Source organism: Typopeltis vanoorti, chromosome 15 (genome assembly GCF_054136105.1).
Source record: "Typopeltis vanoorti isolate ZY-2024b chromosome 15, IOZ_Tvanoo_1.0, whole genome shotgun sequence".
Classification (NCBI taxonomy): Eukaryota; Metazoa; Arthropoda; class Arachnida; order Uropygi; family Thelyphonidae; genus Typopeltis; species Typopeltis vanoorti.
In genome coordinates, this window is record NC_143563.1 from 28,137,438 (window position 1) to 28,159,328 (window position 21,891).

Sequence of the window (21,891 nt, forward strand, 5' to 3'; positions counted from 1 at the left end):
TCGCTCTTATTCCATATAAATTTATTCAGTTGACTTCCTACCTTACCAGCTTTGTTGATTCTGTTGTCTATTTCAATATTTAATTTACCATCTTCACTAAAAATCATGCCTAAGTAGTTGAAATGTTATACTTGTTCCACAGATTCTCCATTCATAACACAGTTGACATTCAAAAGATATATTTCGGTGATTACACCACATTTTTTTATTATTCAGTTATATAAAATACTGAAATAATAGTTCCCGACAAGTTTCGTAAATCATAGGATTTACATCCTCAGCGGGTAAATAGTATAACTTAAAGTTTAAACAAGAGAATTAATAAATACAAATCATAACTGTCTAGCTATTCATAAAACTCAAATAACAGAATGCAGATATATAACGTTACATATCTGCATTCTAATAAAAAATTCTAATAAAAAAACTCTAATAAAAAATCTACCTCAATCTGAGCTCAGACTGTATGAATGAGAACAAGAACACGTGACATCGTCCAGTATTGTTCAAAGTCAATAACATTATATATCTTCATTGTTATTTGAGTTTTATGAATAGCCAGACGGTTATGATTTGTATTTATTAATTCTCTTGTTTAAACTTTAAGTTATACTATTTACCCCCTGAAGATGTAAATACTACGATTTACGAAACTTGTCGGGAACTATTATTTCAGTATTTTATATAACTGAATAATAAAAAAATGTGGTGTAATCACTGAAATATATCTTTTGAACCAATTAGCCACAGAAGTCTATGACAGTTGACATTTTCAATGATTCTGCTTATTTTCATTGTCTTTGTCTTGTTATTGCTGACCTTCATACCATATCTATTACAACAGCTACTCAATTTAGTCAGGGAATCTTGCAGACTTGTAGCGGATTTATTTAGAAGTATAACATTATCCGCATAAAGCAAATAGCTGACATTAACATCTGCAATTTTGATATCAGGTTTAATACCACTTTCCTTCTTAATGTGATCCATATAGATAATGAATAACAGAGGGAATAATGTACATCCTTGTCTGACACCAGATTTAACATTAAACCATCTTCCTGTACTTCCTTCAATCCTAACTGCTGACTTGCAACTCAAATAAAGACTAATATTGCTTGATATAATGCCTCATTGACACGATATAACTGTAGTGTATTGAATAGTTTCTCTCTTGGTACCTTGTCATATGCCTTTTCCAGATCGACAAAACTTAAATACAGATCTTTGTTATATTCCCATGATTTCTCAACAATTTGTCACAAAGTGAAGATCTGATACTGACAGCCTCTATTTGGCTTCAATCCAGCTTGCTCTTCACCAAGCTTTTCTTCCATAATTCTTCTCAATTGTTTCTCAAGTATACTTGAATAAATCTTACCAGGAACACTTAGTAGGGAAATACCTCTGAAATTCTCACATTCAGTTTTATTTTGCTTTTCATATATGGGTACTATGAGGGCCCTACTCCAATCATCATGAATTCATTCCTCTGTCCAGGCCTTGTGAACTATGCAGTGCAACCACTGTAAGACTTTTATACCTCCATACTTCAGCATTTCTGGTCGAATATCATCTACTCCTGCCACCTTTACATATTTCAAGCCTTTGATGGCTTTTTCTACTTCAAGTATGGATATGTATTCCTGACTGTATGCCTGTTGAGTGTTTTTTTACCATTGTGCTGTCACGGTTTGTTTCATTTAGCAATTTTTCAAAGTAATTACTCCATACTTCAAGGATATCTTTTTCTCCCGTTTTCATGTCACCATTATCATCTCTAATTCCTTTTACAAAACTCTTTCCTCCATTTCTGAGCTTCTTCAACAATTTCCAGAATATCTTGCCCTCTTCTTGATATTTATTTTCTATGTTCTTCCCAAAGTCCTCCCATGACTTTTGTTTAGTTAGTTTTACACAGTGTTTAGCTTTCTTACATTTGTCTCTGTATTCTCTAAGAGCACAAGATGACTTATTTGCCAGGAACTTTTGATATGATTTCTTCTTTTCCTACAATGCCTCTTTAACTTCCTGCGTCCACCATGGAGTTCTGATTTTTCTATCCTTGCAGACAACCTCACCACATGTCTCTCTGGCTGAATCAATCAGGGTTTTCTTCAAGGCTTGCCACTGAATCTCCAAGGTTTGGTTCCTGTTTTCAAACTCTTTCATTTTTTATTCAATAATCAGATGAACTATTTTAATCTATAGTTCACATCTGAGAGCTGCTCAACTTTTATTCACTTTATAGATTTCTTACATATTCTTCTTTTCAAAATGAAATTCAATTTTATCCTGCTCAAGACTGAATAGTGATCACTTCCAATTTCATATCTTCTGTACACTCTAGTGTCCTGCACCAGGGAGAAAGCATCATTATTGACAATGACATAGTCAATGAGACGTTTCTAATTCCTTGCTTCTTCTCTCCATGTGAATTTGTGCACATTTTTATGTTAGAACATGGTGTTTGTAATAACCAGTCCATGTCCTGAGCAGAAACAGTATTTGCCATTATTATTAGCTTTGCTCTTTTCTCCAAATTTTCCCAAAATATTTTTGTATGTCTGACAATCATTTCCTACTCTGCTATTTAGATCCCCAACAAGGAATAACTTTTCTTTTTTCATTGTGTCAATTGCTTTCTCTAAAGCCTCAAAAAATTTCTCCACTTCTACCTTAGTAGAATCTTCTGTGGGACCATAGGCACAAATAAGTCTCATTGTCCAGTTCCCCATTCTCATATTTGCCCACATCACTCTACTTGAAACTGCCTGCTGTTTAAGAAGATTAGCCTCATATTTAGTGTTGAATACTATGGCTACTCCTTCTTTTCCTTGATTGTCATTGTCTGAATATAACATTTTGTATTTATTGCTCAGAAAGATCTCACCAGTTTTTGTCTTTTTTTGTTTCAGTCACCCGTATTATGTCGATCTGGTACTTATCTAATTCCTCAGCTAGCTCCATTTCTTTGCCATTCAGGCTTCTTATGTTGATAGTACCAATCTTTAACTCTGGTGATGTTGAGTTGGGGTGTGTTTTCAGATTCGTTCTAGTAACTGACTTTTCACTACTGTTTGCCTGGTTCCCTGGCGAAAACAAAGGTAGCCTTGTTTAACTGGGCAATGCCCCAGCCGGCATGAAATTCTGTCATGTTGTATCATCATTTTGTATGTTGGTTTAAGCCAATAAGACTACAATTTGGTCGGCTAAATCCCAAATTGCCAGCTCATCCTTGTTCGTTCAGTATCCAGGTAGATATTTAACAGGGTGCACCACAAGAAGGTGAGGATTGGACATTAGGTCAGAGGCCCTGGTCAGGTTCTCCGTATTCCTTTACGTGGTCTCCTCTCAGTTATCCAGCTTTGACCCTTAAGCACCCCCAAAACTTCTAATTCAAAAATATTCCACTTCATTCTTCCCCTCCCTCAACTTCTATATAAAGAACCAAAGCAAAGCAAATCACCAAACTATACCAGAAATAGTTCATTATATTTTTCTTCTAATGACTTCTTAATGAATTACCGTGAAGACTTTTGAATAATACACATACTAAAACATTATCTGGTCTAATTGTATGTTCCCAAACTTGTACTTACTAAGTTACAGAAAACACTTGCATTCTACATAGCTGCTTTATTCCTTCGTAATTAACTGAAATTGATCTAATATCATGGATGCAAGTTTTTATTCAATCCATTCCAAAATAAGAAAAAAATCTGTCAGCACACTTTTTTTCTTTTTATAACAACTGTGCCTATAAAAGATTGTCAAACTAATATTAATACTACATATGGGCCGAGGGTTAGATAATTTGAAAACCTCTCTCTCTCTAGTGACTAAGCATGGTGCTCTTGTCAAGCTACAAGTCAGGTTTCCAATAAGTAGGGTGGTGGATCATACTAGGCAATGAAAATCATCAATAACTACCCACCACTAGTAGATAACGTCTCCGCAAATTAGAAATGCTATCCACTCATCTCACCACACTGGCAAGCCACTGCTCTCACTTCAGTTTTTGTTAAAATAAAAGAGATCATTAACATTCAACTTTTTCACTACCTAGAAAACCACCAATTAATCAGCAACGATCATCAATATCATGCCAGCAACAATCTCTACCCACAGCAGATCTCCTTGTCTGCATTCACCCACCTCTAGATACATGCCAACAAAACATCTGGAGAACTTATGCAGTCAGTCACTCTTGACATATTTAAGACGTGAGGCAAGATCCAGCATAAGGGTCTACTCAAACTACCATAAACTAGTGTTCTATTGCCTACATTTCACTTTTTTGTAGCTGAACAGATAGTTTTCTCTCTGGATGTTCATTGCACATCCCAGCAGATTTCTTCTTATCAGATGTCCCTACCAATGCCGAATTACCCTGGAGATTTGTTCTATTGCCTATCCTCATTCTCTTAGATATAAATAACCTTCTCTCACTAAACTAAAATTCTATTCTTGCAGACTCTGGATACCCACCACGGAATACGTTGGAAGAAAGCCACGTTAATACACTGCAGCAAATTTAAATATGAAAGATTGTTCATGGAATCAGCCTCAGCTCTAAAAAACTTTCCAAACCTCGACAAATTTGGGTGCATGAGACTGCCCCAAATTTGGGAAGTTTGCATCTTCAGAATTTCAGCCCAACAGCCAAGACAACCCAATATAGCTTGCTGGGAGGGGGGGAGGGGGGGAGCACCTTTAGGACGCTAGCAACAACAGTAGTTTTCTTTCTTCTGCCTTATTTGCTTTTTATAGTGCCTGCATGCACGTGTCATAGTTGTATGTTCCCATGAAGATGGCAATGTGACATTGCCGAAATATAGGAGGTATTTATTAAAGTTTCTTTTAATTAATATTCCAGTATACATTGTAAATTCCTTAAATAATTTAATAGTCGTGTTACCAAAATCTACAAGAATTCAAATTCTATTCATCATTTTGATAAGAGTACACTTCATTCCTACTCACTTAAATTTGACAATTAAATGATGACTCTCACTCACAAATTATTTTCAACTACTACTGTCAAATAGACAGTAGTTGAAATGTTTCTGTTTTATGTTTATGTCTTTTGTGCAGGTAACTCTATAACAGGTGCTGAGTCTATAAAGAACTACTATCCATCATTTCCTGAACTTTCCTCTAAACCTATAATAATCTAAGCTAATATATATCCATAATATGAGAGAGAAGATCATAGTAATAATGAGGAACAAGTAGATGAGGAATATCGGAGAAAGAAAGAGAGAGAGAGAGAGAAAAGAGCGTAGAAGTTGGGAAAGGTCTTAACCCATCACTGGGATGTATCAATAACTTTTTGGATAAGCTGCTGTACGAACTCTGCCTAGTGTCTCTAATAAGAACCAACAATTTTCAATAGTTATCAAGCCAGTTAAATCCTTAAAAGCACAGTAATACCCAGCTTTAAAATGATCCACTCATATGATGCTTTTCTATTATGATCAATGCCCATTTATATGATGCTGCTGTAAATCAATACACACAGTATTTGTGAACTCAACTAATTTATGATGTTGTTGCTCACTACATCTTTCTGTGTTTTGGTGTTTCGCTGTGAATTATAAACTGTTTATAACTATTCTTTTATTGTCATTAATAATAGCAGATAAAATTCAAAATACGGGTGCTGTTGCTCCAGTGAGAAGAACACACATAAACCTATTAAAATAAAATAAAAATGTAATATATTACATGCTAAGATTTAAATTTATTAAATTAAGTGATGATGGTATATCAAACACTGACAGGGAACACAAGCTGAATGTATCTTGCATTACAGTTGTTAAAAACAAAGATAAAGTTCTAAGTGAAGTGAAAAGTGCTACACTAGTTAATACTACAGTTATTTGTAAATGTAACAATCTTATTGCTGAAATAGAAAACATTTTAATCATATAGATTGATGACCAAACTGGTTGGCATGTTTATTTGCTATGTGACAGTGGTCTGGAACCTGATATGCCATATAACTGGGACATGCCTATGCTAATAAAAAAAAAAAGCAAAATATGAACACTGTTTACATAGTTAGTATAAAATACTAATGGTTGCTTATCATCATTCCATAAAATAAAGGACATTTAGTATAGGACAAGCAAGTAGACTACAAATGCATGCTACTAATCCCACAATAAATCCTAGAAAATAATGAAGGGGGATACAAATCCTTTGATGTTTATCTGAAATGTATGAAAGGTATGAAACTCATAGATCTTAGTCCTAGTTCTTAGAGTTTCGCTTACTGGCAGATACACATCAAAGGATTTGTATCCCCTTCATTATTATTAAGGTTGCCAGAAAAATAGCCTTTTGGCTTTTATTCTATGTTATAATAATATACAGGCACACCTTTATGGTATTCATATAGTGAAGGTATGTAAGTTCTTTTCACTTAAACCTTTTATCTTCCAGGTCTACCTACTCACTGATGAGACCTCAAAAAAGGTTGAAACCGGTCTGGGTAGTGACCTCTCTTCATAATGTAATTACAGTATTACATCCCCTAGGGGCTGTGTTTTTACATTATGAGAAAATATCAAGGATAGTGAGGGAGCTTGCTCCACCTTTGATACAAGTTGCCTTGGTGTTGTACTACCAAGTAGTTACTTACATTTGGATTTGCCGATAGTTTTTCGGTATGAAACTCATCTTAGTTCTTAGAGTTTCGCTTACTGGAAGATAAACATCAAAGGATTTGTATCCCCCTTCATTATTATTAAGATTGCCAGAAAAATAGCCTTTTGGCTTTTAAATCCTAGAAAACTTATGGGAGACAAATAGTAATAATAAATGGTATCTGGAGCCTTAATTCTTTAAGGATGACTTATCTACTTCATGATGGCCATGAGAAATTCTGGTTAATACAAAAAGAACACTCATTAGTGTTCTTTATGTATTAACCAGATTATTAAATGCATTTCTTATGCATTTAATTATCAACTTGCAATAACTAATTTCAAACTAAATTCTCTCTCTTTTTTTACTCATGGAGCTGTGCAATATTAGCATAAAAATATACTCTAGCAGATATTTACCTCTTCTTTAGCATCTTCTATGGCATTTCTTGTTTTTTCAATAGCTAATAAGGGATAGTAAAAGGTTCTATTATTAAAAAAAAATACATAATTTAAAAAAGAAGAAACATGTATTTTTGTTATGCTTACAATGCATAAAAATAATCTCATTTTCTATATAAACAAATTATTTTCCAGTTTCACTAATTATCTCTCATATTTTGAAATACACTTAGTTTAACAGAAAATCTTTTTAGTATGGCTTCATTACAGTGGCGTAGCTGGAGCTTTTGCTGCCCCTCTCAATACACATCAAAAATAATACAAAAAGTCAAAACAACATATAGGGAAATAAATTAAAGCACTATGTTTATTTTTGAAATAAAACTTTAATTCCAACATTCTAAAATGTTATTTTTCTTGCTTTTCTGTTAGCAAAATCAAAGACACTGTCGAAGTCTATTTCATCACTCAGTTGTTGTTCTTCTACTGACAGTATGGCAACATTTCTTAAACGCAAAGTGCTGCCCAGAGTGGACCACCCCTCCCCAGCTATACCACTGCTTCAATATTATAAATAATTGGAAGTAATTTTTCAAACACAACACAGTTTTACAGATAGTTCATTTTTAAACTATATTTATGCAAATGTGTATCATTTCAGTACAAGCATTCATAACTCCCAGTCTGTGTCCTTCAATAATTTTCTAAGACTATTATTTTAAAAGGAATTTATTATTAAAATATATTAAAGATAATATATAAAATATATTATATATATATATTAAAATATATAAATATATTATTAAAAATATATTAATACATTAAAAATGAGGATATTAGGAAAGAACATTTGTTCTTTCCTAATATACTCGTTTGAAACTGTTAGCATCCAGGAATGTGTCAGCCGAGCTAATCTCAGGTGGTATGGTCACTTAAACAGAATGGGAGAGGAAAGATTAGCAAAACAAGTATTCTCTACTATGTTGGCAGGTAAAAGACCCACAGAAAGACCAAAATATAGGTGGATTGATACAGTTAAAACTGCCTTAGATGACAGAAATATAAGATCTGATAATGTTGGAGTCTTGACAGATAACAGATTGATTTGGAGGAAAATTGTTGATTGGAAGTAAGTAATGATATAAATTTTCAATGTAGTACTATCATAATACACTGTACACCTCTTGAAGGTACATGTCAGGAATTTGATTACGATGAATTTATTATTTTCTTGCCTTACTCAAAAGCGAATAAGTTTTTTCAGATTTTTCACTAACTCAACTTCAAAAAAAAAAAAAAAACACTATCCACAGAAACAGAAATGAATGTAATTCTCAGTTCATTTTAGTGAGAGAGAGAGACACTCAGAAAAAAGTTACATATAACAGTGCACTTGGAATAAAAGATATTTGAACAGAAATGTTCAATTACCAAAATATAAAAGTTTTATAGAAGGCTGAGTGCATGAGCGTATAGACATTCCACAATGAGTGTTTTCACTCCATGAAGATAAAATAATCTATTGTTGATAATAATTATTATTATTATTTCTCTTTACTTCACAGCTATTTTGTCAATTTAAAGTTAAATGAAATTTGGAGATACATAGAATATGAGTAATCAGTTCTGTATGAAGCCATATATAGATGGAAACTTTTTTCACTCAACTCCTCTGTAAATCACAGACTCAGCAGTCACCTCCCCCCCCCCCCCCCCTGCAGCACACACACACAAAATTTGGAGTCCAGCCAGCAGCATAATCTGGCAAAATAGTTGAGCAAAATTATTCACTATGTGATTTAAAGTACTCCTAAAGCATTAACATAACATTTAGTCTAGTAGCTATTAGCAGCTAGTCTATGGAATAACCATTTTAAAGCTGTACCCTCAAAATAAAAAAATATTTCTTCATGATGTCAAACATAACTGTGCACAAATCATTTATATTGTGCTAAGAAATCTGGATTAACAAATCAGTGGTATTACACCTTTACAACCTAGGGATGTTGTGAATGGGTAAAGAGTGAATGAGCTAAGACAATGAGGGCATCTCCTGCAATGTCGACTGATACCACAGAGGTCTATTAATAATAGTCTTATATTCTTCTCAAACAGCAAGGCAATATCACCATAATACACTGGTGTCCAAGAGCTAAGGATGAACTACATTTTTACCTGTATATCAAAAAATTTTCATGACTACTGCCAAATGTGGAAAAATTTATTGTTAGCGTACTAATAAATTATATGACACAAAAAATGTGTTATAAATTTCATACAAATTAAATGTCCACCCCAAACTGCAATGCAGCTTTCACAATGTCATACTATGCTTGGCACCAAGTGATTCAGGAGTTTTTGAGGCAAACTGGCCCACTTCTCCTTCAGAGCAAGGATAAGGCCTTGTTGTTTTCTGCAAGTGAATTTCAATTTCATGGGTGCCACAGACATCTTTTCACAGTTTGTTGAGATACTTATGTACCTACATTTGAACAGTGCCGACTTGCAAACTGACCTACCATGGTGTGTCAATTATGTTTTGCTATAATCAAAAAATCTGCGTGGTTAGCCTGGTGGAAGTGTGAAGCACACTGCCACCAGGCTAACCGCGCCGGAATCGAACCTAGGACACTCCTTCCCCATATGCCTGGGGAAGGAGTGTCCTAGGTTCGATTCCCGTCGGTGACGTGAAGAACTGATGGATCTTCCTCAGCCATAGACAAGTTAGCCGGTCTTGGATGTGGACAGTAGGGTTTTTTCTCCACTTTATTCTGGGGGTTTTCATCCCACAAACAGGCAAACCAGAACACGCAGGATACAGCCATAGGACTCAGCACGGCAAGGAAGGCAACAGGAACCACCTTGCTCATAGTCACTTCCCTAGTATGGTAGCATAGCTGCCCCTACCATCCGTAAGGATGAAAGGAAATCATTCCTCTTAGCAAAACATCTGGAACATATTCTATTGGTTTGAAATGCTGCCCAGAGCCTGGATACAATGCTGTGCAAGATTCAAAACTCTCTGGCAACATGAGTAGTGCCAGAGTTTTGCAGCCTTCTTCAAGCTGTCCAATAATTCTTCATGAAATCATCTAGATGATGTTTTGAGACATTACAAGAAATTCAAGTTTGCAACTTTATTCCTTCACGAAAAGAGCTTCCTTCAAATACAATTTGCTTAGTGCAGCCTTTTATTCTGTTGAGTGCTACCATGTGACCCCTTTCTGCATGGATCAAAAACTTGAATGTGTACCCACTTTCTACTTGAAATCGTCAGCTATACAAATTGCCACAAGCTGATTAGTCTGAATTTGTGGGCTATATTCTTCAGAAATAGTTTGCATCCTTAGGTTTTGGACACCTGTATATAAAAGCTTATAAAAATATTTGAATGTTTTCAGATCAGTGTATTGGTTTAGGTCTTCTTGAAGGAATAATTAATAATATATTTACCAGAGATGTCTCAATGTCAGATAGGCACAACTAGGACATAACTAACTTAAAGGATAACAACAACATAAAATTGGAAAACTTTCCATAATGGCAATCATTCATAAATTTCCTACATAAATTAGTACATTACAAAACATAAACATAAAACTCTTATTAGGTACTAACGGGGAAACAAAAAAAGGACTATTGTCCACAATAACTATGCGTCAACTGAAGGTACCAGGAACAAACAAACTGACAGAAGTGTAAAAAATGTGAGTCAAGTGACAAGGCATCATGATGAAGGTTTTATTGCTTACAACTCTAAGGTAAGTTATATTTCAATAACAATATAAATTTACTTCTACTTTACCTTCCCAAGCCAGAGCTTTATTCTTGAGATATTCCATTATATAATTTTGTATCTATAGATCCAGATGATAACATTACAAATGCACACAGCAGGTACATTCACAACCATATTTTCATTACCTCATTAAGTTGATATGCAAGAAAATATAGCAGAAGATCCTATAATGAAAATAAATCATAGAGCATGATTACACTGGGTGGGGGGGGAATCAATATTTCTCAATTTTTTTAAATTAAAAACATATATAATGGAATATGATACTACTTCTGGTATGAACCACTCAAATTCATAATGTAGAAAGATATTTTTTTCCTAGATGTGGAAGTTTTGCTAAATATTTGTACAGAGAGGAGTATGTCTGAGAATGCCTGTTGTCTACACCATAACAAGTGACAACAATAAAAGGAAACCAAAAGTGGATTACCATAGAGAAGTAATCCAAAAGAATGGATATAATCATAAGACTATCAACATTTTACAAAGGCCATCAAATGATTTGGCACATATAAAAGAAAATGTAGATTATGAAGGTGCTTAACCTCACATTAGAAAACCTGATGGATAAAACTATTCAAGTAGTGCAACATAAAAACAGACTTCACATTGATGACAAAACAGTTTCCATAATGCTGAAGTCACCAAACAGACTTTATTCACTACTTAAGAAACCAGGTGTATATAAAATTTTCTGTACATGTGATCTGTTACATCAAACAGATGGGACATTTAAGAGTGAGAGTAACATGAAAGAGTGAGGATGTAGAGAAAAAGCAAATCAAAAACATGGAGTAGCTTTTCATACTGCCAATCATTTGGTACTTTGGCAACTAAAAAGAATGCCATATATTAAATTCAACAGCTAAATATGCAAATTGAAGGATGAGTGCCATTTCAGTTTGCAAATATGCAAACTGAAATGACACTCATCCAACAAAAATCAAGGCCTTATTTTAAACCAACTAGTCAAAAGACCTATGAAGAAGACTTAAAAGACCTATGAAGCTGGGAACTAGTAGTGACTGATATTACATAGCACAGCTCAATAAATGAGCCACATATTTGAAATCTCAAAATGGGATGCATCATCAATTTACAAAAATTCTATATATGGCAGTTTATGTTTTAGAAATCAATCTGTTAACAATGATTATGTATTCCACAGAGCATAGAAAATTTGTTGAATTAAACTATTTTTACTTAGGATTTTCTCGCTGTGGTTCATACCAGAAATAATATCATAAACAATGCAAATCACAGAAACTTAATATTACATACTGAATATGTTAAAACATATTATTATTATTATTAAAACACCTCCAGGATGTCTCTGACTCCCTGAAGGAGGAAGGGAAGGCCACATATTACCTAAACAAGCTGTCATATATATCCTTTCCTTGAATTCATTCACACTAACTGCATTCACCACCTCCACTGGTAATCCATTCATATACTACTCTATGAGAGAACAATCTAGCTCTCACCCACTTCTTGATGGTATTCAATCTCAACTTACAAGGATGTCATCTCATCCTATCCTCCCCCCCCCCCATAAAAATGAACATTGTGGATAGTCAATTTCCTATCATTAAATCACTGATTAAAACTTCATCCATCACAATTTAAATTCCAACTTTTTCAGGAGGAAATCTATCAAAAGCTTTTACTAAATCTATTATTGTATATGTATCATTACATCTATCAACCTGTTACTAATACATTAGCAGATCTTGTTTTAGTAAGCACATACTGATCCATATAGACAATCCTGTTATCAACTCAATTCTGAATCACAATACCTTAATCACAATTCCAGATTATTTATATATATATTAGTGCTATGCAACTTGAAGCCTCATCCACTTTATGAAGTGTAACAATATTATCCTCCTTTCAACTCCTTCAGGACATCCTTTTTGCAATGCCATTAACTCTTCGGACGTTCCCTCAAAACACACAGCAGTCATGAACATACTGATATGTTTCCCTAGTTAGTGAAAATGCCAACTAAACCTTCAGGTGACTGACTTCCATCACCTGGTTAAACACCACCTTAACTTATTGGAGGCCTGAAGTAGCTGCTGCCATGTTTGGTGATGCACGTGACATCCTTCAAGTGCATACCAAATATGCTGTAAACTATACTTGAAAAAAAAATTATATTTTTGTTTCAATCTTTTATTCTGTGTGTGTAAATATATTTAGAAAGAGAGAGAGAGAGACAGGGTTGCCAATAGGAATTTTGCCGCCCCTTCTCCCTTATTTTTCGTATAGTCGCCCCGTGCAGCAGCATATTTTGCCGACCCTTCTCCCTTATTTTTCGTATATACATTAAATGTATCAAAATAATCTAAGCTATGTTAAAGATACCTGGTTTTAATCCATTTCCCAAGTAAGCAAACAGACAATTAAGTTAAGTTTGCGCCTGCAAGTAGTGTAGGTCTTAAGCAACTCGTGGTAAAGGTGAAATAAGCTCTGATCACTATTCTTAGTATTTACCCTTAATGCAAAGCACATCGCCTTGAGGAGATGTATGATGCTATGCATTAAAGGCAAGGGGCCACTACCCAGACCAGTTTCGACCTTTATTGAGATCTCAATAGTGGGAGCCAGGCTTAGAAATACCAAGGTTAAGTAATACAGAGCTTATAAGTATTTTACCAAAACAAGTTACCATAACATGCTTTGACCTTATTAAATAAAAATCTCAGGATGAGAGATAGATGTAGAAAGTTTTTTGCCTTGGGTATAATATATGTTAAAGATACCAAGCTATTTTAAATCTGATTTTAATCCATTTCCCAAGTAAACAAGTTCCTAAGTACTCAAGTAAGTAAGCTTGGTAGTGGCCCCTTGCCTTTAATGCATAGCATCATACATCTCCTCAAGGAGATGTGCTTTGCATTAAGGGTAAACATCAAGAATAGTGATCAGAGCTTATTCCGCCTTTACCACGAGTTGCCTAAGACTTGCACTACTTTGCAGGTCACCCAGACTTGCACTACTTGCAGGTGCAAACTTGACTTACTTGTCTGTTTGCTTACTTGGGAAATGGATTAAAACCAGGTTTAAAATAGCTTGGTATCTTTAACATATATTATACCCAAGGTAAAAAACTTTCTATAATCTAAGCTATTTATAGCAATAGTCAAGCAACTATTTGCGCAAAAAGAAAAATTACTGCCCAATTAAGAAACGATTAAACATTCTACAACTATGCTCGAATACATACATTCAGAAAACGCGAGCTTCAAATCTGAGTGTTTGTTCAGAGAGTGATGAAGTGCTTCTAAATCACCTAAATTTGAACAATAATGACTGCTTTTCTTTACCAAAAATTTGGAGGGTCTTACTCTTATTACTTAGCAGCTTTTTTTTTTAATCACCTCTCATAATCTACTGTACTGTAGAACACTAATATATGGCTTATATCTTTTAAATATTTTGTTGTTACTTCTAAATGAAGATGATCTGTTGGATTCAAATTGAAAATTTGATTTAATAGAGTATTAAACTTCTTCATTCTATGTGTTTCAGTTCTGTTTTCTAATATGTCACAAATGCCACCAAAGACAGCTTTCAAATTTCTACTTACAGTGATGTGCAGTATTTTTTCCCATTTGAATTCTGTGCTGAGTGTCCAAGGCAAGGCTGACTGACCATAATTATGAGAGCATATATACCTTATGTGCTTTCATATGGATGCTGACAGGTTTCCCATGCTATCCATAAATAGAACAAGTAGCAAGTATAAGGAAATCTTGTATACACCTGAAAATGGAGAAAGTTGTTCTTTAGCCAGCTTGATGCTGGGTTGAAAAATTCTGGATATATTTATTTAATTCATTACTAGTGCTGGCTTCTTTCTATTAACCATAAAATGAAATTCTCTGATAGAGAGAGAAAGACAGAGAATATATGAGAACCAGAGGAATACAGATGAAAGACATAATCAAAGGAAACAAGAAAACTCAAAAACTTATTTTGTCCCTAAAGCTTGGGGGGGGGGGGGAATTCTATAATATAAACAGGTGTTCCATATAATAAGCCTCAGCTCCAGCCTGCAGATCTATCATGTACCATTCTAACAGTACTTTCAAGCTTTCTTAAATTTATTTTGCGGAAGAGCTTCATTAAGTTAATGATGTAGCAAATCTCATCTAATGAATTGCTACATCATTAGAGATCTTCAACACTGCTAACGGTAAAATGTTTGCTTTAATCTCATCCTCGCGTTCTACTAGTCTTATCAGCGGACTATAAGAAACAAAACTAAAACATGTAGCACTTTCTAAGAATTTAAAGATTACTCAATGTATCGGCGCAACTGATAGGTAGCGAAATCAAACAATATGGGGAAGGGTTCAGACGATCCGCTGAAAACATTTCGGGGAAAGAGTACTGTCAAGGCTTATGCCTGAGAGATGGAGCGCAACATTCATTCATAGTTACGACTATAAATGTGTCGTTATTCAAAACTTGGTCTACATGATAAAATAATTGTTCTGATCAGGCACATTTGTATATTATGGGTAGTTAAACTCGAGAGATATTTTCAATTATCGCATATTTAATTCGTTCCATAAATATCCATTATCGGATTCAAATATGACGTATACGTTATTTTGTACAATCTGCATTTGCCTGTTTACGCAATTCAGTGGGCATGGCTTAATGAAGAGTATAAGTTATAAAGTTCAAAAGGCATACAATAAGAAAACACTACCACAACAAAGTTGGTGAAACAGTTATGTAAACAAACCTAAATTACAGGAACACACGCGTCGCGACGATCGGATGACACATTACACAGATATTCAAACTGACTCCACATTGACCGGGAATAAGGAAAAGGTGGGATGAATGTTCCTTTGAAAGGAACATTCGTTCATTATGTGTATTGTTGTTTAAATAAAGCTTTTAATAATAATTTCATAAAGCAATGCTACCAGATCTGCTTAGTATGTGAATCGTCAAAGCCAATGAATCTATCTGAAATAATATTTCTTTAGTATTATATATACGTGAAAAATAATATTTATCATCACAATATATAAAGACATGTAATGTAATGCAACTAAATTTTGAACTTTTGAGATTCTGAGAAAATGTAATTGAGAACTGTAAATGAGATTTTGAGAGAATGTAATGCAACTCAATTTTGAAATTTTATGATAACAAAATGTACGAATACTTTCATCCCCTCCCCCTTTGGTGCATTCATAATTTACAGCACTTTAGACCGTGATTATTAATAAAATCTGATTGAAATTTTCTTCCCGTCTCTAACCTCTTGTACGTTCTGCGCGGAAATTGTGAATTATAATGCTAATTGTACTGGTGGTTTTCCAATATCCGTGAACGATAGATCTTCAGTGTGCAAGTTATTCATCGACGGCATACAAATATTTACTGCTCTTGACAAATTAAAAAAAAAAAAAAATTGAAAAAGTAAAATATTCTTAACCATCCGCAAACTATAACATTGGTGAATATTTCTAATTATGCTTTGCCAATCGTTCCCACCAGTCCAACCCAATCTGAAGCAGAGAGTAAAATGTTTTAAACCTACAAGACCGCTTTGAAAAAATCCCCTGGTTTATATTTGATACGATCCTTGTCTTTGAATCTTAATACATCCAGGTTCGTATTTATGTTGAAATTTTGTTCATATTTGGAATCACAACCAAAGTAACTAAGGACTGGATTATTTGGAACTACTCCCAAAGCAAAAAAAAAAAAAAAAAAGCTATGAGGCAGCTAGTTTATTGTGACTGTTAATTGTATGTTACCTTCTGATTACTTTAATTGTTTTATTGGACGAGAAACCCAAGTTTAATATTATTATTATACAGGCACCTCCATGGAGTCCAAAGACTCATCATCGAAGACCCAACCTATCCACACAATATCTGCCATGCCTCCCTTGAATCCACTAACAGACAAAGTGCTCGCAATTGACTCTGGCAACCTATTCCATCTATTCACCACTCTCCAGGTGAAAAATCTAATCCTCACACTCCTACTTTTTTTACTCGCTTTTCCATTTTTTATGCTTTTACTCAAATTTCAGGGATTCCTCCTGTTCTTCCCTCTCTACTAAAATTCTGAAACACTTTCCTTGCATCAATCCTACAAAACCCTTTAAGAAACTTAAAAGTTTCTATCACACCCCACTCTTTCTCGCCTATCAATCAACTTCTGCAACCAGCAAATTTTCAATCTATATCATAGGGAGCATTACATAGACCACTCATCATCTTGGTCACTGACTTTGGATTGTTTCCACTACTTCCTCATCCTCGAGAAATCCAGGTGACCAGACCTAAGCACAGTAATCCAGACTTATCCAGTCCTTATAAAGAGGCATAGCAACTTCCTTATCTCCACTTGTTAGTTTTTCTTCAATAGCCAAGTAATGCTATGAGCTACCTTATCAATATGCATTCTAAACTTCACCTCTCTATCTATTACCACCCGAAAATTCCTAGTTTCATCTATTATTCGATAGGGTACAGTTCCATCAATGTGGTACGATCAGATTGTAATCTATATATCCCAAAATACATTAAACTGGCACATTGTGTTTTACCCATATTGTCGGCCTAGTTAAATCATCCTGCACATTCTCCACATCGCCTTCTTTAACTATTACACTATCCAAATTTTCATCATCAGTAAACAACTAAATATTTCCCTTCAAATTATTTCCTATATCATTTATGTACAAATTAAACAATAGTGGTCCTAGCACAGAACCTTGCAACATACCACTAGTCATCTGCTTTCTCCTGGATTCTACTCCTTTTTTTCAGTATCTGTCCCTCAGCCAGGATCGTATCCATATAACCAGTGTCATATCTATCCCCATTTGTTCTAATTTATGTAATACAGCTTCATGTGGTGTTCTGTGAAGTGTCCTTCCAATATCCAGCAGAATCATCATGTAGCCTTTCCCTTTATCCAACTCAGTTGTTACTCTATTATAAAAGCTAGTAAATTACTAAAACATGACCGACCCTTCAGAAAATAATGTTGCCCCTCATGAAGTATTAAATTCTTATCCATTTATTCCTCTATTCTCTTTATGACCAACTTTTTCAGTGCTTTTACCACCACTCATTGAGATACTGATTGGTTTATAATTTGCTGCTGCAGTCTTAGAACCTCCCTTATGCAAAGGAATTATTTTTTCCTCTTTCCGCTCCCTTGGAACTCATTCAGAGCAGAAACTTAAATAAAAGGGTCATAGGCACTGCCAGTTTTTAAAATTCCTTCCTCAGAGTTTAAATTGCTAACTAACTTTCAGTCGAGAACCTCTTATGAAAGTTATAGTGAAATGCAAAATAGCTATGTTGGTTGACTGCTCGTTTTTAAATTACACAACAGCTAGCATGACATTATAATTTCTGCACAGATAATGTTTCCTCAGTGTAACTAAAAGTTGTGTTTTGGAAAACTAACACCTATTCTATTCTCTCTAGCTCTTTTATATTCATTAGCATATATTACTAACATGAAAACAAGTGTCTATTTAGCCCATGTGAAAACCTTTGAGATTAAAACTTGTCAGCAGCTATCAGCTCTTTGTTCTCTCTTCAATTATTGGAGAAAGCCATCAAAATTTAACTTAGTCGCTAATAGTTCGATTTAACACAACGATCCACCAGTTAACGATTGCCAATATATATCCATCCACTCTGAATAGCCACGTAAATCTTCATGTCTTTATCATACATCCTGGACACATGGAAAGGAAACCAGTTCTACTGCCCTTGATACATTTAGAAGCGTTCGGATCTGGTAGAGAGAGAGAGAGAGAGAGAGAGAGAGAGAAAGGCCTCCTGAATAACATTCATTGTTTTGTCTTCCTTCCACGTTCTGTAACTGGATAGTCAATTTTGTTTCTGGTCGACAATGAATTTCATAGTAGATAGCTCCATTCTGTTACATACCCTCTTATACCCTCTTTCTTCTATACATCTGTGACCTTTTACTGATGAATAACCATATCCATACGTTTGCATTCCTTTCCTCTTACTGATGAATAACGATATCCATAGTTTTGCATTCCCTTCCTCCTACTGCTTTGACAAATCTCGTACTACATAACGATTCTCACCTCGTTTTTGTACAAATAGTGGCTTAAAAAAGCCTTCATGCCACTCTTCAGTGGGGGTGTGTATAACCCTAGTCTTCTTCAATGCTACCAAAACATACTTCTGCCTTTGTTCTTGCACAAAACAAGATCTCGATTCATTTTTAATTGATTTTGATAATCGCCTGCTCGCCAAATGAGATCAGATCCCTCTTCTTGAACTGGCATTTTTGTCTAACTTTTCCAGGCACAAACTCATCATTTTAAAACTTTTCAGACATTCAAAACCCCTGGTATATTTTCTCTTCAAGAGATACTTTCATCTGTCCAGAAAACTCTGTAAAAATGTTAAATTCACTTAAACTTAAAATAATGTTTTCAAATTTTAATCAGTACTGTATAGATTCTCTTTGAGAATTCTTGATTCTTAACAGAAGAGGAACAGTTCGCCTAATTTATGATCCGTTTCTCATCTCATTGAATCATTTCAGCCTTTCACAAACAACTTCTTTCTGCTTTATATCGTTTCTACGGATAATTTCCATTAACACTGTTCTGCTGAACTAACATTCATCATTCCTTTGTGTTCGATTAACTGTGTTAAACACGCGAAGCCGCCACTCAATATCCATTTATTGCCAACTGTAAACCCACTGAATCTGCTTTTCCTCTCTTTTCTCCAATTCTCTATGCCTGTATTCTCTAAAACAATTACAGCCACCAACTGTTTAAGAAAAATATCAGTTGGTTCATTTTCTCCACACGCTTAATTCCCCAAAGAAAGTTGGTGGAACCTCTTTAACTCCAACTTATTTTCACAATACAGATGGGCAGTCAGTCTCCTTTCTTCAAGCCTACAACACCACGTTGTCAATGAATCAAAACTTTTCATAGTAAGAGTGGGTGAGAGAGAGAGAGAGAGAGAGAGTACAGGTGAGATTGGGCACCATAGTAGTACCCTTAACCCTAAAACATATTATTGTATGCAACAATGAACAATGTTTGTGTTCTTAATAGGGCCAATGTTTTTATGTAATCCGTGGTTAAAAACCTCAAGTTTCTAGCCGAAAAATGCTCTATTTACCTGTGCTAATGATTGTCTAGCACGGAAACTTACCAAATAGAGGTTTAGAAAAATTTCCTCTAGTCAACAACTTAAATCGAACCTATCATGACCTTTCTTTAGCTGAGCTAGCTTTATGGATTAAAACAACATTTTCACATGGATAAACAAACTGGGATTGCAAAATGTGCACCTTGTGAACAGGGACATTGTCCTTCTACAATAGTCCAGATCCATCAGGCTACATTGTCACCAAATAGGATAAAGAGATCAGTGTTTACATGGAAAGGGCTGTTTACCAGTTTTACATAAGTGATTTATGATCTGAGTCAAGGGTAAATTGACAAAACATTTTAATATATTTTTACTAATTACTAAATATAGTTTTATGTGGGGGATGCCTGTGAAGCCTTGTAGAATTGGTGTCTTCCTTCATATTGCTAGACCGGCAAAAGAAACACAGTTATAGGTTGCAATCTAGCCCTTTTTTTCAGTTGGTTCCAAAGGTAGTTAATCCTGGTAAAGGCAAGAAGTGTATATTTTCTTACTTGGCTTACAAAATTTTAGAGCTAAACGAAATCGCTGAAATGGGATGTACCGACGCGCATTAGATTTTTTATTTATTTTATTGGGCACCTGTGTAGCTTTTCATAACTTCCATAAAACTAGCTTACTAAACAAAGGCAATTATAAGGTTGGACTCTGACTGGCGACTAGAAGAAGTATTTTAAAACCCCTTTTTCCAGCTTTTTCTAAAATTAACCAGTGTTTTCCACAGGCCATTAGTGCTTTCCAAGTGGAAACTATATTTTTAATCCATCGACTAAGAAAAATGGACTTTTCCATTTTTGACAGCTGTTAATATCAATTAAACTTAGGAACACATGATGGAGACGGTTATCTGCAGTACTCTGTTATATATAGCAAAAGTGAAATCAACTGTAAATATTGACGAACCGATTTCCAAAACTTTAAGGCTAGAAGAGTTTCGTCATTCTCTTTTGAGAATAAAAAATCATTGGAAGATTTCTTTTTATTTTGTTTGTATAATTTTCTACACTTTTTGTTAATAACGCTTCCGATTTTGAATCTGCATTATTATTAAAATGCATATAGACGAATAGGAGTTTTTCTTTACGTTTTCTTTAATAAACTGAAAATTCTGATTTTTTTCCCCTGGTTTATTGCAACTCATGCGGTATCGACGATACACTTTGTTTTACAAGGTTTGAGTAAACTGTTTGGTTTCATATGGAGTTGCCACAGTTTCACCCTCAAGAAATCTCGGGGTTTCCATCCCACAAAACAGGCAAGCCAGTCAGAAGGACTCAAATAATTAATATACATAATAAAGTGTGCTCATATGGTAGGATGCCTGGACTGTCATTCATTAAAACAACAACAACAATAATAATAATAATTTGATTTCTTAGCTAGTACGGTTTCCTGTTTCCTTTTTTCCTGGATCATCTACTGAAACGAATAAAGGAAGTACTGTACAGGAATTGTTTAACTTAATTCTTTGCAAGTTGTAACATATAAAAGATTTAATAGGTGATTTTATAACACAGTGACGGCTGAACTGGATAGGGGTAATGGGTTTACAGTAATACTACTGGACCTTGCCAAGGCTTTTGATAGGATACCACATAGAACCCTAATCAGTAAACTGGAGCAAATGGGGATAGATATAGGGTTGGTAAGATGGATAGGAGGGTGGTTGAAGGAGAGATACCAGAGAGTGGTTTATTCAGGAGTGGAGTCTAAAAGACGGCTTGTGACTAGTGGAGTGCCGCAGGGCTCTGTTCTTGGACCACTGCTTTTCAATTTGTTCATCAATGATATAGGAAAGGATTTGAGAGGAAATGTTCAC

At 34.7% G+C, this 21,891-nt stretch overlaps 1 protein-coding gene across 2 annotated transcripts in view; it reads right to left on the reverse strand.

Moving 5' to 3' along the window:
• Window positions 1-15,690, reverse strand: part of LOC150098544 (uncharacterized) — a 610,245-nt gene extending 594,555 nt beyond the window's left edge. For both annotated transcript variants that reach the window (XM_090405300.1, XM_090405297.1), the window contains exons 1-3: window positions 15,620-15,690; window positions 10,861-11,018; window positions 7,074-7,117 (exon numbers count right to left, since the gene is read on the reverse strand). In XM_090405300.1, the coding sequence (XP_090261426.1) occupies window positions 7,074-7,117; window positions 10,861-10,897 (81 nt within the window). In that variant the 5' untranslated portion in view covers window positions 10,898-11,018; window positions 15,620-15,690. The remainder of the gene's footprint in view (window positions 1-7,073; window positions 7,118-10,860; window positions 11,019-15,619) is intronic.
• Between the last annotated feature and the right edge of the window lie 6,201 nt (window positions 15,691-21,891).